The sequence below is a fragment of the Gorilla gorilla genome, chromosome 21 (assembly GCF_029281585.2).
Source record: "Gorilla gorilla gorilla isolate KB3781 chromosome 21, NHGRI_mGorGor1-v2.1_pri, whole genome shotgun sequence".
NCBI classification, from domain to species: domain Eukaryota; kingdom Metazoa; phylum Chordata; class Mammalia; order Primates; family Hominidae; genus Gorilla; species Gorilla gorilla.
In genome coordinates this window covers 45,801,147-45,817,840 of record NC_073245.2, presented here as the reverse complement: position 1 = coordinate 45,817,840, position 16,694 = coordinate 45,801,147, and the positions used below count along the sequence as shown (strand labels likewise).

Sequence of the window (16,694 nt, the reverse complement as noted above, 5' to 3'; positions counted from 1 at the left end):
TCAGATCAGAAAAAAATGCGTTTGACATAAAAGGCATTTGGCAGATTGTATTTCTTTTTTTTTCTTTTTTCTTTTCTTTTTTTTTTTTTTTTCCAATTCTTTCTACAAACAGCATCAAGGAAAAGGCAGAACTGTACTCCTGAGGCTTCTGGAACAGTCGACCCATAAATTCTCTAGAGTAGAGTTTCTTACCGGGTGTGCAGGCATCTGAAGAGTTCCTGAAAAATACTCATGTCTGGAAGCTACTCCCATAGATTTTAGATGTATTATGCAGCTAGGTATTGGAATAAAGCAAAAATAACCACAGAAAGTCTGAGACATTGGGCTGGGCATGGTGGCTCACATCCATATAATCCCAGCACTTTGGGAGGTTGAGGCGGGCAGATCCCTTGAGCTCACAAGTTTGAGACCAGCCTGGGCAACATGGTAAAACCTCATCTCTCCAAAAACAAACAAACAAACAAATAAACATTAGCTGGTCATGGTGGCACGTGCCTGTAATCCCAGATACTCAGGAGGCTGAGGTGAGAGGATCGCTTGAGCCCAGGAGATGGAGGCTGCAGGGAGCAAAGATTGCGCCACTGCGCTCCAGTCTGGGTGACAGAGCCAGGCCTTGTCTCAAAAAAAGTTTGAGACATTACAACCACAGCAATCAAATTCTCTTTCTTTTATAAGCAAAGGGGAGGACCAGTGTGGTTCCAGGAATGCAAGGACAGCAAAGTTCATCTGCTCACCTCTCTGGACTGGGCCTCTTCCCATTTCCGTGCACCTCCATGAGCAACTCTGACGAGTCAGCAGGCGATGCAATGCTTGTGTTGAGCAGAAGGTGTTCGTGCTGAGCCAGGTACTGGGATGGGGTCTGCTTGGCCGCCCGAGCGCAGTGCAGCAGTTCCCGCTGCAGCAGGGGCAGGTTGGCCTTGAAAGGAAGAGGCAGTTTTTCCAGTGTTAGGCCCTACACAAGAGGGCTCAGCACCTCAAAGGGCTTTCACAAAGCAGATGATACAAGATAAAAGCCTTTCTCTCCTTGGCAGTCTGATTTTCAAATGCTTCTTCTGTGAGTCAATGGTATCTCTTATACTGCACTTGAATTACTGGTTCAATTGTCTCTTGCCCCAACCAGATGTAAATATGCTTAAGGAAGAGACTGTACCTTATTTACCTTTGCAGCCTAGTATACAGTCAAAGCTCAATAAAGGGTTGTTGAACATAATAATTTTAAAACATACGCTTCTGAAGACTTTAGTCAGTGAGAGAATTACTACTGCCTATGTGGGAGTCATTCCAAGCCCTGGTTTCTCTCTTCTGGACCCCAGCTCATCTCTGATAGCACTACTCAACCTTCCTTCCAGCTCTGTATAAAAGCTGCAACAGAATTCTGGAAACTGTGATTATTCTGAAACATGGGAGTTTGAAAAGGAGCACTGGGAGTGATGTAAAATGTAAAAAGATAATTCATTAAGTAGGTATTTTTCTGTCTCTCATACTTAGAAAACCTGCAATAGGAACAAATCACATTTTAAAACCCTATACATCTTTAAAAGCTCAGAACTTGATCTCTTTCATATACAGAATTTACTTTTCCCATTTTTATAAAAAAAACCATAAAGTAGAAATTATATTTTTCTCACCAAATTTAAAAGCAATGCAGGCTGGGCTCATAAGCAAAGGCTTAATCCCAAGGGACAGATGAGCAAGTGAAAGGAGAGTTTTAATACATGCAAGTAGCCATCCCTTCACTGAGGGTTAATTTAGCAGGCACCATAATTAGTGACTGTTTTAAAGCAGAAATAAATTGACAAAACCCCAAATGCTAGCCAAAAAGCTGCCATAACAACCTACCTCATGCTGTTTTCCAAAATAACAGAGTTAAGAATAGGGAATTTGACTATATAAAACTCTTTTAAAGTCTGTTCTATAACCTCAATCTTGTTGCAACTGTAAAAACTTAATTGAAAAAAACACCATGTCAGATCTTTACACTGCTGACATATGTCCCATGATGAATAAAAAACATGCTAATTATTTCCTATTAACACAAATTTCACAAATCTTTCTTGTTCTAGAGTCTTGGGGAAATAATTGTCTACCAGCTCTGACATACATAAAGGAGACCAAGATAGAACCAGCACAGCTGTTTCAGGGCTCAAAAAGGCACCACAGGCTGCTCAGAGCAGCCGAGGCTTCAATGCCATTAGAACTGAGCCATGATACAGGCTGTGCACCTTAGACCGATGCATTTTCCTGTGTATCTGCTGTGCTCCAATAGAAGGTTTTAAAAAACTGGTATTAGTACTTTAGTAAGATAACCCATCTGTATGATGCTGTTACATTTTCTTAGGAAATGAAAATAAGGTAAAAGAAAGTAAAAGGGGCATATTTATTTGACCAGACAGTAAATATTTTAGGCTTTGTTAAGAGGCAAAATTAGACGCTGGGCGCGGTGGCTCACACGTGTAATCCCAGCACTTTGGGAGGCCAAGGAGGGTGGATCACAAGGTCAGGAGTTTGAGACCAGCCTGGCCAATATGGTCGCTACTATTAATAGTCTCTACTATAAATACAAAAATTAGCTGGGTGTGGTGGCGCGTGCCTGTAGTCCCAGCTACACTGGAGGCTGAGGCAGAAGAATCGCTTGAACTCGGGAGGCAGAGGTTGTAGAGCCGAGATCGCGCCACTGCACTCCAGCCTGGGCAACAGGGCGAGATTTTGTCTCCCAAAAAAAAAAAAAAAAAAAGGAGGTAAAATTAAAGGTATTATAGAGATACTCATAAAAGAGAGAAAACAAATTTCCATAAATATTGACAAAATTCAAAATACAGTAACAACTGAATAGTTTTTCTGTTAAATGATTCTAATCAAATCAACACCAGAGAAAACCAAATCCAGGTGCACAGATAGAATAACTATCTTGTATTCTGTAAAAACGTCAAGATCACAAAGAGCTGAGTAACTGTGCCAGATTAAAGTGGACTAAAGAGACGTGACAACAAAATGCAATGGGTGATCCTGAGTCAGATCCAGAACTATGCTCCCTCCCAAGTTTTTCTTTGTTGTAAAAGACACTAGTGGGACATGTGGTGAAATATGAATAAGGTCTATAGATAACAGTGTTGTATGAATGTTACTTTCCTGATTTGATACCTGTATTTAAGTATTTCGATGTATAATGTCTGCAGCTTACTTTTCTTGTTTGAGACAGAGTCTTGTTCGGTCACCCAGGCTGGAGTGCAGTGGCGCAATCTTGGCTCACTGCAACCTGCACCTCCCAGGTTCAAGCAATTCTCCTGCCTCAGCCTCGTGAGTAGCTGGGACTACAGGCATGTGCTAATTTTTTCTATTTTTAGTAAAGACAGGGTTTCACCATGTTAGTCAGGCTGGTCTCTAACTCCTGACCTCAAGTAATCTGCCTGCCTCGGCCTCCCAACGTGCATGGATTACAGGCGTGAGCCACCACACCTGGCCTTGCAGCTTACTCTTAAATATTTCTCTTTTTATTCTTTATTTTATTTTATTTTTGAGAATGTCTCACTCTGTCACCCAGGCTGGGGTGCAGTGGCACAATGTCAGCTCACCACATCCTCTGCCTCCCAGGTTCAAGTGATTCTCCTGCCTCAGCCTCCCAACTAGCTGGGACTACAAGCGCCTGGCTATTTTTTTTTCTATTTTTTTTGGCAGAGATGGGGGGTTTGCCATGTTAGCCAGTCTGGTCTTGAACTCCTGAGCTCATGCAATCCACCTGCCTTGGCCTCCCAAAGTGCTGGGATTATAGGTGTGAACCACCGTGACTGGCCAAAAGCTGTTTAGAAGATTTTATTCCATGTAAATATAACATATATAACATGGTCTCATTTCATTTATCATGTAAGCATGATAATGCAGAACAATCTCTCCAAAAGTTATGCTCCAGAGAACATTATTGCAGAAGACATCTTTAGAAACTAGACTATCTGGGGTTCGGGGAGACACAAACACTGTCTTCCTACATCCTCTCCTGACCTTAGAGTAAGTCTAAACTGCAAAGACCTTGCCTTTTGTCTGACAGCCTCTCAGACAACACTCTTCACACTCTGACTATACCCAAAGGATTAGTGACCAGTTATTTCTTCTGCTAGGAGCTCAGCCTCCCTTCCACTTTCACACTTCCAGCCCAAGCACCTCCTATTCTCTCCTATGCTAGCTATTTCTATGTGTTAGCAGCAGTGTGTGCACACAGACCACAACTTAAGGCTTTTGCAATTCTCATCTCATTAAACCTGACGTTTATCTGTTAACTGCACTCAGACCTCTCTACCAGCCCAAAATAAAGATCTAAAAACGTGGCAAGCAGCTCTGATTTAAATCACATAACAGGGATTAGCAGAATTTGAGGAAATATTCAAGATAAATTATATTCAGTAATTATCAAATTACCTTGAGAAATGGAATCACAAAAGGACGAAGGGGAAAGTTGGTGGCTTCTTGGAGCTTACAGTGGAATTCCTCAATTGTCACTGTTGAGTTCTGAAAAGATAAATAACCTTGTTCAACTTCCAAAACTGGACTTCCAAAACTTATAGTGCCAAACTCTTCTTTTATTTTATTTTATTTTATTTATTTATTTATTTATTTATTTATTTATTTATTTATTTATTTATTTATTTGAGATGGAGTCTTGCTCTGTTGCCCAGGCCAGAGTGCAGTGGCGCGGTCTCGGCTCACTGTAACCTCCACCTCCTGTGATCTCCTGACGGTGGACTCCTGACTTTGTGATCCACCTGCCTCGGCCTCCTAAAGTGGTGGGATTACAAGGGAGAGCCACCGCGCCCAGTCTTTTTATTTTGTTTTTTAAATGTTTAGTAGAGACGCAGTCTCGCTATGTTGTCCAGGCTGGTCCTGAACTCCTGAGCTCAAACTATCTTCCTGCCTCAGCCTCCCAAAGTGTTGGGATTACAGGGGTGAGCCACCGTGCTCAGCTGCTAAAGTCTTTTAAATCATAAGGAAAAGGATAACTGCAGGAACATTATCAGGAACTCAGACGCCTGGCAAAGGTAAACCACACTGGTTTCTTATGACAGAAACCCTCCTTGATTCCCTTCACCACCACCAAATTCTCCCCTTTGCCCAGCAGCCTAGGCTGCAGAATAGGGCACTGCCTTTCTCACTACCCATGAAGAGAGGCACTCAGGTCCCTGATATTGAGGGGTTCATTGCAAGTCACTTCAGGAACAGGGAATCAAGCTTACAATGTTTTCTGTTACAGAGATAATGACTTGGCCTAGGATGTCAACTCTAAGACATTTTGGACTCAGTAACCCAGTGTCACATTTTTTCAAAAGTTCATTTCTTTTTCAAGTTCTGCCCCCTACCTCCTGGCATAACTTCCCCCAAATCTTCAAAAACACAAACAAAAAACAAACAAACAAACAAACAAAAAAAAACCACCAGAAGCAAAAGAAAAAAGAATAGTTGCCTTCTACCTTCAAGTGGCCTGTATGCATTATGCATACCAGAATAACTCCCAACCGGCAAACCCCCATTGGTAAGTTATCACTGTTCTCTAAAAGGTGGACGTCCTCTGTGTTTTCCCAAAAGTCTAGGCCTCAAATTAGGAATGAGACTCAGCAACTCTGCTAAGGGGAATGAACAAATAAAAATATTTTCTTCAAAGTTCACACAATATTTGTACTTCAATTCCCGATAACACTGTATGATAACAAATTAAAACAAACGAACAAAATGAAATATGGGGATTATTCTGAATCCCTGCTTGCTCCCCAGAAAGAGCTATAACATTTCTAGGAATTTACTTTTAGAAACTTTGTAAGTGTTCAAAAACATAGTATGTAACATGCAACTTACCCCCACGCTATCACAATATATTTTCCTAACAAAAAAAAAAAAAAAAAGGAAAATATATAGATCTACCAACAGAAAGCTACATTAAAATTACAAGAGTCATGTATCAGAATGCTTATGCAGGGAGGGGGTAGAGCAGATTTGTATGCATTAAGGCAGAAAAGGTACCTACAATACTGTTAAGTGAAAAACCAGAAACAGAACATTATATTTTCTAAGAATCCACTTACAAAAATAACACACATACATATTATATCATATATTTAATGCCTGGGAGAATAATCACAATAACAGTTATTTCTGAGTGTGCAATTATGTTGGATTTTCCAAATATATCATATTTATTATTCGGTAAACATTAAGATATTTTCCTTCAGGGAAAAGGGGTGTGTCCAATTTAAACATATTAAAGGAAAATGTTTGAACACTTTCCCACATTTCATACCAAAAAAATTCTTTTAAAGTTAACGGTGTATCTGTTTTAAGTATATGACATTTGCACAATACAGCAAAAGAAACCTGTAATTCTGGTAATCAGGAATAAAAACTAAGTGTAAGAGAATGATACTCTTTTATATCTACTGCAAGGGAAACAATCAGGTCTTGAAAAGCAAACACAAATAGATTAAATGTATGGAAGGGCTACATGAATGATTTTAAGTATACCTGTGGGTAGACAAGGGGAAAGGATGGATTGTGTGACACAGGGAAATAGTGAGTTAGGCCAGAGAAATGGACTCAGGTTTACATACATAGTAGATATAGGGCAGTCCTGTATGAGAGGGATAAACACCTTCCTCCTTCAGCTAGTTTATAAAACCTTATTTTATATTAAGAGCATAATTGTTTGCTTCTTCCCCTCAAAGATCTCATAGTCTAGTGGGAAAAGAGGCAACTAAGCTATTCATTACAGTATGATGGAGGTACACATGTACAGGACACTACTGACTCACAGAGAAGATGTATTTGCTTAAAAATTTTTTTTTTTTTCAGAGATAGGGTCTAGCTCTGTCACTTAGGCTGGAGTGCAGTAGCATGATTATAGCTCACTGCAACCTTGAACTCCTGACCTCGTGATCCGCCCACCTTGGCCTCCCAAAGTGGTGGGATTACAGGCGTGAGCCACCGTGCCTGGCCATGCCCAGCTAATTTAAATTTTTTTTTTTGTAAAGGAAGGAGTCATGCTACATTCCCCAGGCTGGTCTTAAGCTACTGGCCTCAAGTCGGCCTGGGCCTTCCAAATTCTGGGATTATGAGTGTTACCTGGCCAGAGAAGATATATTTGAATCAAACTTAGGGGGACAAGGATTTCTGTACAGCAGTGTTGTCCTTGAGGAAATTGAAATGCAGCTTTGGGAAAGATGTGTCAGAGCAGAGAGAAGAACGTTGAGAGGTAAGATGTTGGGGGAATCTGGTCTCTGGATTTCAAGGGCAACACTTATACTCCAATGTATCCTCTATTCAGCTTTCTCCAATGCTTACATCTTTTTTTTTTTTTTTTGAGACACAGTCTTGTTTTGTCACCCATGCTGGAGTGCAGTGGTGTGATCTCAGCTCACTGTAACGTCAGCCTCCCAGGTTCAAGTGATTCTTGTGCCTCAGCCTTCCAAGTAGCTGGGATTACAGGTGTGCACTGGCACTCCTGGCTAATTTTTGTATTTTTAGTACAGATGGGATTTTGCCATGTTGACCAGGCTGATCTCCAACTCTTGACCTCAAGTGATCCTTCCAACTTGGCTTCCCAAAGGGTTACAATCTCAAAACTAGGAAACTAACATTGGTACAACATACTTATAGTTCCATACCATTTTGCCATATGTGTATTTTCATGTAACCACCACTGACCAAAATACAGAAATACAGAAACCTTGTCTATCTTTATCCTCCTGGTTTATAATAAAAATTGGCAATTATTTCCTCTACATATAGTGACAACCATATCAGGCAAAGTAATTTTTGCTGCCAACAAGAAACATAATTTAGAAAACTCAGGAGAGGGAAAGTTAGTTAGCTAGTTACCTATGTATATATATATGTATGTATATGTATGTATGTATCTATATCTATATCTATCTACAGAGTATTGCTCTGTCAGCTATCTATCTATCTATCTATCTATCTATCTATCTATCTATCTATCTATCTATCTATCTATCTATCTATCTATCTCTATCTACAGAGTATTGCTTTGTCACCCAGGCAGGAGTGCAGTGGTGTGATCATGGCTCATGGCAGCCTCGAACTCCTGGGCTTAAGTGATCCTCCTGCCTCAACTTCCTGAGTATCTGGGACTATAGGCATACTCCACTGTGCCAGCTAAGGAAAGTTTATTTACTTACCTATATTTTTACTCTTAAACTCAACATTTTCTGCATAACCTGGTGTGGGATATATCAGAAAAACACAAAACCTAGGGAACTCACTGCTTATGTAGTCCTTGGGTCCCATGAGTGAATCTGCTGTCTTCTCTCTACCTTTAAGAGTCTCTCTCTCTTTTTTTTTTTTAAAGTGATGGGGTCTTGCTCTGTCCCCCAGGCTCACAATCCACCTGCCTCAGCTGGGACTACATAGGTGGGACTACAGACACACTCCAGCACACCTGGTGAAGAGTCTAATTATTTTTGTTTTATAGGTAAAGTCCACGGCTTTTTGCTATTTATTGGGGGGAATAGGGAGAAGTCTGTCTTTCTACCTTGCCTCTGAACCAGAATGAGACTTGATTTTTAACGACAACAGATAAATTGTACTTTCCTCAGGGTTTTACAGACCTTTCAGTTAGCTTCAATGGGGGAGGGGGTACTTAATGTTGAACTGATTATCTTGGTGTATATTGTTTATGTTTATTATTTTCTTAGGATGAATGGTACCAGAAACATTGCCAAACTATCCTCCAGAAAGTACATTCTCCAAATAATAATAAGTAAGTGAAGCACAAAACATTTACCATTACCTTGAAGTGCAAAATGCCCACGCTTGCTTTCTGGTATAGTTAGGGACTCTCAGTACCTTACTTCTTATACACCATGGACACAGAATGCAGACGGATAACTCCAGCTACTAAATTATGTGGCCTTTATTTTTAGAGATGGGGGTCTGTCTATGTTACCCAGGCTGGCCTCAAACTCCTGGGCCGAAGTGATCCTCCTGCCTCAGCCTCCTGAGTAGCTGTGACTACAGGTACACACCACACATATGAAACCACAATTCCACTGTTGCGTGCAGTGCTTCCACACGTGTAAAAGAATGTTCATAGGAACATTATTTGTAATGGCTCTGTACAAAAAAGAGTTAACATAGTAGGCCTAAAACTGCTAGCCTTAGAAAGGCCTGCTTGTAAGGTTGGGCCATTGGCTGGCATCTAGGACCCTGGATGGCAAACAGTTTCCTACATTGATATAAAACTTTTCTTAACTGAAGAGGTGGCAGCAACCCACGTGTCCATTGGGGGATTAACAGATCAATAAAATGTGATATAGACATAAAATGAAATATTACTTAGCCTTAAAAAGTAGGAAAGTCTGACATATGCTATAACATGCATAAACCCTAAGGACATTAAGCTAAGTGAAATAGGCTAGTCACAAAAAGACAAATACTGTATGATTCTACTTGTATGAGGTACCTAGAGTAGTTAAATCCATAGGGACAGAAAGTAGAATGGTAATTGCCAGGGTCTAAGGGAGAGGGGGGAATGGGGTATTATTGTTTAATTGGTGCAGTTTTGCAAGATGAAAAGAGTTTTGGAGATGGATGGTGATGACGGTTGTATGATAATATGAATATACTTATTGTCACTAAACTGTAAACCTAAAAATAGTTAATATAGTAAATTTCATCACAATTCAAAAAAAGCAATTGTATAAATTCCTTAACCCTGTGGTGCTCATAGGCTCTAAATACACAATGGCAAACAGGGACACATGGTGAACAGGACAAACAATACGAATGTACTTAAGACCACTGAACTGTCTACTTAAAAGAGATTAAAATGCCATATTCTATAATGTATATTTTACTATGGAAAAAAAAGGTAACCCAAACGTGGCCATTTAAAAGAAATAATTGGACACACCTACATATACTTTTCATAACTAAAAAAAGATTCAAATTTTTTACAAATGAATTTTTTTTTTTTTTTGAGACGGAGTCTTGCTCTGTTGCCCAGGCTGGAGTGCGGTGGCATGATCTTGGCTCACTGCAAGCTCCACCTCCTGGGTTCATTTTCCTGCCTCAGCCTCCTGCCTCAGCCTCCCTCCCGAGTAGCTGGGACTACAGGTGCCCGACACCACGCCCGGCTAATTTTTTGTATTTTTAGTAGAGATGGGGTTTCACTGTGTGAGCCAGGATGATCTCGATCTCCTGACCTCATGATCCGCCTGCCGCAAATGAATTTTTGACATTTTTACTTTTAGTCTTGAAATTATTTTTAAGAATAGATAATACTTAATTTGCTGCTGGAATCAACATAACATTTCGATGTCTGCTTTGTTTCCAATTATGTTCAAGCTCATTTTGACATTTAACTCCAATAACCTTACTCTGGATCCAGTAAGATTTTTCTGTAGTAGTCTAAAATTTGAGGAATAAACAGGTTTAAAATAAAAAAGAACTAAACTTCTCCTAACCGATAAGGGTGGCCGTGTGTAGAGTGGTTCTGCGAACAGTATGGTTCATGCTAAACACGGGTTTTCCTTCTAAGAGGGTAAAATTTGGCAGGTGTTAGGCAAAGACTGACTATGTGACCAGGCCCCAACAAAAACCTTGGCATTGAGTCTGTAATAGGCTTCCCTTGACAGAAACACTGCATATATGTTGCTGTTATTTTTGTTGCTAAGGAAAGGGAGCTCTGTGTTACCATTCAGGAGAGGCAGAGAGCATAAGGAAACCTGCAGATGGGTTCCTCCAGACTGTGTCTCTCTCACTATGTCTCCTTACTATGCCTCTGTAATAGATCTTAGCTGTGAACACAACTGTATGTCAAGTCCTGTGACTCCTTCTGGCAAATCTCCAAACATGCGGGAGATGCTGGAGACCCCAAAACTGCCCCAAATTACAAATGACTTAAATGTCAGATAACCCAAAGGTATAAATTGTGGTATATTCCTACAATATGACACTATATAGCAATGAAAATAACCTACAGTCATACGTAACAAGGACTAAACCTCACAAATGATGAAAAAGTCATATATTGCATTTTGCCTTGTATGAAAGTTGTTCCTTTCATAATAGACTGAGAAATTTTTTAAATTTATGTTTTGAGATAGGGTCTCACTCTGTCACCTAGGCTGGAAGTGCAGTGGTGCAAACACAGCTTTCCTGGGCCCAAGGAATCCTCCCACCTCAGCCTACTGAGTATCTAGGACCACAGGCATGTGCCACCACACTCAGCTAACTTTTAAAAAATCGTTTTGTAGAGACAGTCTCACTATGTACCCAGGCTGGTCTTGAACTCCTGCATCCAAGCAATCCTCCCACCTTGGCTTCCCAAATTACAGGCGTGAGCCACCACACCCGGCCTTAGACTGAGAAATTTTTTAAGGCAATAATTCTTAAACTGTTTCGTCTCAGAATTCCTCTAATTTATATGGATTACATTTATTGACATTACCATATCAGAAATTAAAGCTGAGAATTTAATTAAAATAAAAAATAACTATATTGGTTCAGACTGAGGTGTGATTTTTAAAATCTGTATTTTCCAAAATAAATGCAGTAAGAAGAGCAGCACTGTTTTATCATTTTGCAAGTCTCTTTAATATCTAGCATAATAGAAAGTCTCTTTAATATCTAGCATACTAGAAGCCAGTTGTATTCTCTCTACTTTTGCATTTAGTCTACTGCTATATTATGAAAATAGTTTTCACCTTCTGGATCTCCAGAAAGGATCCTGGAGAATCTTCAGGGTCCCTAGATTCGGAGAGCTGCAGCTTCAAGGATTAGTGCTGTGATTCATCTTTTTATCCCATATAAAGGGGTTAACATACACAAAGGAGCACAGAATGCTTTTATTGGAGGTAAATTCAATTAGAAACATTGGGAACTGGCAGTACTTCCCTTATAAACACTGAGAATAAAACCTCACCCAGTTGTTGAAGTCAGAAAATCACTCCTTTATGCCACAGGTTCACCACGTGCAGTATAGAAAGAAAGAAAAATTATGTGTACCTTGCAAATTCTTAAGCAAGTTTATATGCACGAGGAGCTGAACAATGCAATCCCTTTGATACTATTTATTTTGATAGTATTTATTTAGGCCATGTAACTTGTAATTTTAGAAATCATTGTTTTGAAAATTAAACTTGCTACCTCTCTACTCTCCTTGGTTTGGAAACAGTGCACTAAGCACTGAATATATTAAATTACAAAACCTTGCATTAACTTGGTTGGACACCAGTGGGCCTGTTGAGACCACTTTTAAGAAAAATCCAAAGTTGCTTATTGGAATTAAATCACCACCTTAAATAACAAGTAAACATTATCGATTGTTTCTTTGATAAGCACTGACATAAAATCTACAATTAAACATCATGCTTATAATCCCAGCACTTTGGGAAGCCGAGACAGGCAGACTGCTTGAGGCTAGGAGTTTGAAAGCAGCCTGAACAAGATAGAGAGATCCCATCTCTACCAAAATAAAAAAATTAGCTGGGCATGGCGGCATGCACATGTAGTCCCAACTACTCAGGAGGATGCGGCAAGAGAACTGCTTAAACCTGGAAGGTCAAGGCTGAAGTGAGCTGTGTTCGCACCATCGTACTCCAGGCTGGGTGACACAGTAAGACCCTGTCTCAAAAAAAAGAAAGAAGAAAAGAAAAGAAAAGAAACCTACATTTAAACAGTTTTACACAAGTTATTCAATAACTAGTCTAGTCTGTAGCATTTGCCATATTACCATGGGTTTGAAAATGAGCAGAAATATCTAGAACTTTGCTCGCTTTGGACCTGAGCCACATACTCAGGCAGCTCAGAACAACAGTGAGGCTGTACTTACCACCAGTGCAAGAACGAGAGTCCGCACCTTCTCCCCAATCTCAGGGGAGATGTCATTGCCAAACTGTTGCAGAGTGGTAAGAAAGCGTTTCAACTTGCTGAGTTGTCGAGCACCACACGTGGCTGGCAATTGCTGATTTGTGAGTGCAGATGATGTGGAGGAGGCAGGACCATTGCTGAATCTCTGTGGCGGTGATGGGGCACCATTCAGGGTAGGAGGAGAATGGTTGATGCCATTGCTTACTAAAAGAAAGCCAAAATTAAAGACTCAGGTTACGTGCAAAACAAGGGGACCTTTGTTCATTTTTTCTTGTTTGTATTTTCGTTTGTTCATTTGAATTTTGTAAAGCACATGTTATAAAGGTATGCAAAACTGGTTCTGTCCTCAATGAGACTGCTGTCAGATAAAAATGGTAACAGAGTAACACTGGAGTGTTAAAAAGAAAGCAGAGTGCTCCCAGAGCAATAAGAAGGGAAATCTAACTCTACAGGTGCCATGGGCAGGGGTGGGTAGTTTTAAGAAAGACTTCCTGCAACAGGTAGTGCTTGAGATGGGTCTGGGCCAATAGATCTTTCCAGTGATGGGATACTCATGCCCATCTTTTACATCGCATCTCCTTCCCAATTTCAAGGTCCCCAAAACACTAGGCAGTCAATCAGAAGGTAGCATGTGAGCAAGACACCAGAAAAAAGAGTTATGATAATATGAGGGATATTTTTTAGGCCTACTGATTTAATGACTTATTCCTACAATAAGGTACCTATCTCTTTGGCCATCCAGAATACTCATGTCCATTAGAGCCAGTTACTCTCTGCCTTAACAGTGCTAGATTAATACTGCCAAACCCTTGGTCATTCAATAAAGCATCTTCCTGATTCCATGCAGGACACTCCCATCCTACATTTTTGCTCAAATTATAATACATGTGATTAATTACAGTTTTCCTATTTAGTTCTTAATAGTCATTTCTTGAAAATTTTAATTTCGAAAACAACCCTAGAGCTATGGTTTTGCTTGTTTGTTTTTTTGAGGCAGGGTCTCATTCTGTCATCCAAGCTGGAGTGCAGCAGCACCATCTTGGCCCATTGCAGCCTTGACCTCCTGGTGCAGCCTCGACCTCCTGGACTCAGGTGTCCTCCCACCTCAGCCTCCTGAGTAGCTGGGACTACAGGCACATGCCACCATGCACAGCTAATTTCTTTTTTTTTAAATTTTTTGTAGATCAGGGAGTCTCACTATATTGCCCAGGCTGGTCTCAAACTCCTGGGCTCAAGTGATCCTCCTGCCTTGGCCTCCCAAAGGCTGGGATTACAGGCATGAGCCACCGTGCCTGGCATTGAGCTACGTTCTTGTTGGCATCAAGTAAAAATCTAAATTATCTAGTACCTAAGTATCATTCTGTTTTCACTTAATCATATCCAGCCTTAAAAAACTAAAAAAGTGAAACTTTATCTAAAAACATAAGAAACAATTTAAGACATAAGCAATGTTTAAAGAGCCAATCATTTAATCTTTACCTAGCTTAGAAAAAAGACATTTAATCATATTTTGCCAAAAACAAACTTATTAATCATAAAAAATCTTCCACTTCCCTTCTACTTACTCTAAGCCAGTCACAGTCAGTTAACCATCTCTGTTCCCTCTTCTTACACTGAACCTTACTCAAATTTGACCCGGCAAGCTCTTCTTCATCCCATACAGTTCAGGTATTATCTCTGTTAAGGAGCATTCTTTGACACATACTGCTGTTGCTCCACTTGAAGGTAACCTTAGTGGATTCACTACATCTCTGTGCTGCCTATGTGCATGCTTCCACTATTTCACTTTTTCTTTTAGAGACCGAGTCTTGCTCTGTTGCCCAGGCTAGAGTGCAGTGGTTTGATCTCAGCTCACTGCAACCTCCGTCTCCTGAGTTCAAGCAATTCTCCTTCCTCAGCCTCCCGAGTAGCTGGGATTACAGGCACGCATCACCACACCCAGCTAATTTTTTGTATTTTTAGTAGAGACAGGGTTTCACCATGTTGGCCAGGCTGGTCTCGAACTCCTGACCTCAAGTGATCTGTCCTCCTCGGCCTCCCAAAGTGTTAGGATTATAGGTGTGAGCCACTGCGCCTGGCCTATGCTTGTTTATTTCTATATTTGTGTTGCCTTAATAGGTGTTCACTTATTAATAATACAATACACAATATATATGTGCATACTTTAAGTTTTATCAGTTGTGTATACAGTGTATATTTTTGCTTTGTTCAGCAAAGGGTGTTTAGGAAAATGCTGCTGAATGATTCACTGCATAACAGACTAACGGGCTGAGAAAAGGGGTGAGTTTTCTTGTGTCTTCCACTAAAGAAAATTAGTAAAGCTAATGAAAGGAAAGTTGAACACTCAACCTCAGCAATCCAGAAAATTAGTTGCAATAGTCTGCCATTTCTTTGTTTTCACAGAAAGGTCAATTGCCATTGGAAAGTTGCTCCCTTTTGAAGGAACCAATAAAAATAACACATTACCATGCTTTTAGCTACTCTGATGTATAGAAAGGCTTTTTCGTAGTCTCTTTAGTAAAAAATGTATGATCACATTTTCTGAAATGAAACATAACCACCGCCAAGCAGCCAAATATGGAAGTAAAAAGGGCTGAATGTGTATATACATATACCTATTGGTGTATCTTGAAATCTGATTGATGGCTGAGGTTTAAATCTGTTTCTTTTCAAGATAGTATATATGTCTAGGGCTGTTCAACTTTGAGATAGAAATTAGAATTTAAGAAAAGGGATATCACACTTCTTTTCATTCACTCTGGCTCAAACTGAATGCTGCAGTTACCAGCTACTCAATTTCAAATGTTTTGGAAAATATTAAACTTCCAGTTAAAGCTGTACATCTTACATTCTCTTCTCTTGCCTTTTAAAATAATAAACACACAAAACAAAAAATTTTGAGCAAGGACAGTGTGCAAGCTTGTGTAATGGCATTTAAATGAAACAATACATACAGCATCTAGCTCAGTGCTCTGACACTTTTTGGGCATTCCAAAAATAGCAATACATTTTGGTTTACAGGCAAAAGATCTGCAGTGTCAAAGTGAACTGGGGAAGGCAGCATGTGCATGGAAAGGTAGAACTCAAATGAAGATCAAGACACTTGTGTGCATGTATGTATACTAGTTTATTTGCGGTTCTTTTGGTGATTATAGATATATAGGACTGAAATTGTTGAGTTACAGGGCACGTGGAAATTCAGCATTAGTGCAAACTGCCAATTTCCAAAAGATGTACTAAATTACACTCCAACCAGCATTGTATGAGTGTTCAAGTTGCTCCATAGATCCTCACCAAAACTTGGTATCATTTTGAACATCCTGGTGGGTGTATAATGGTACTGTATTGGGTGTTTGCATTTTCTTGATGGTTAGTGAAGTTGAATATATTGTTACATATATTATTAGCTAACATAATGGTTATGGACTGAATTCTGCCCGAGCCTTGGCCACATTCATACATTGAAATCTTACCCCCTTGTACCTCAGAATATGACTATATTTGGAGATACTTTGAAGAGTTCATTAAGGTTAAAAGAGGTATTATGAGTAGTCCCTAATCCAATATGATTATTATCCTTAAAGGCAGGGGAAGAGACACCAGGGACGCACACAAATGGAGGAAAGACCATGTGAGGATATGGCAAGAAGGCAACCATCTACAAGGCCCAGGTAAAACCAAACCTGCCAATACCTTGATCTTTACATTCTTGCCTCCAGAACTGTGAAAAAGTGAATAAAAATAAATTGTTTAAACCATCCAGTCTGTGGTATTTCATTATGGCAGCCCTAGTAAACTAATACAACAATATTCTCTTTTGTAAAAAG

General features: G+C 39.9%; 1 protein-coding gene and 1 long non-coding RNA gene across 9 annotated transcripts in view; one reads left to right on the top strand and one right to left on the bottom strand.

Annotated features, from left to right (window-relative positions):
* CBFA2T2 (CBFA2/RUNX1 partner transcriptional co-repressor 2) overlaps nucleotides 1-16,694 on the bottom strand; it is a 153,894-nt gene that overhangs the window by 25,901 nt on the left and 111,299 nt on the right. For all 8 annotated transcript variants that reach the window (XM_019017466.4, XM_055373329.2, XM_055373331.2 and 5 more), the window contains exons 3-5: nucleotides 12,830-13,071; nucleotides 4,411-4,500; nucleotides 735-916 (exon numbers count right to left, since the gene is read on the bottom strand). In XM_019017466.4, the coding sequence (XP_018873011.1) occupies nucleotides 735-916; nucleotides 4,411-4,500; nucleotides 12,830-13,071 (514 nt within the window). The remainder of the gene's footprint in view (nucleotides 1-734; nucleotides 917-4,410; nucleotides 4,501-12,829; nucleotides 13,072-16,694) is intronic.
* On the top strand, nucleotides 788-16,627 carry LOC109024414 (uncharacterized). Its single transcript, XR_002003918.2, has 7 exons — nucleotides 788-844; nucleotides 7,008-7,228; nucleotides 8,371-8,467; nucleotides 8,691-8,755; nucleotides 15,080-15,147; nucleotides 15,889-15,980; nucleotides 16,452-16,627. It is a non-coding gene; the product is annotated as an uncharacterized lncRNA (long non-coding RNA).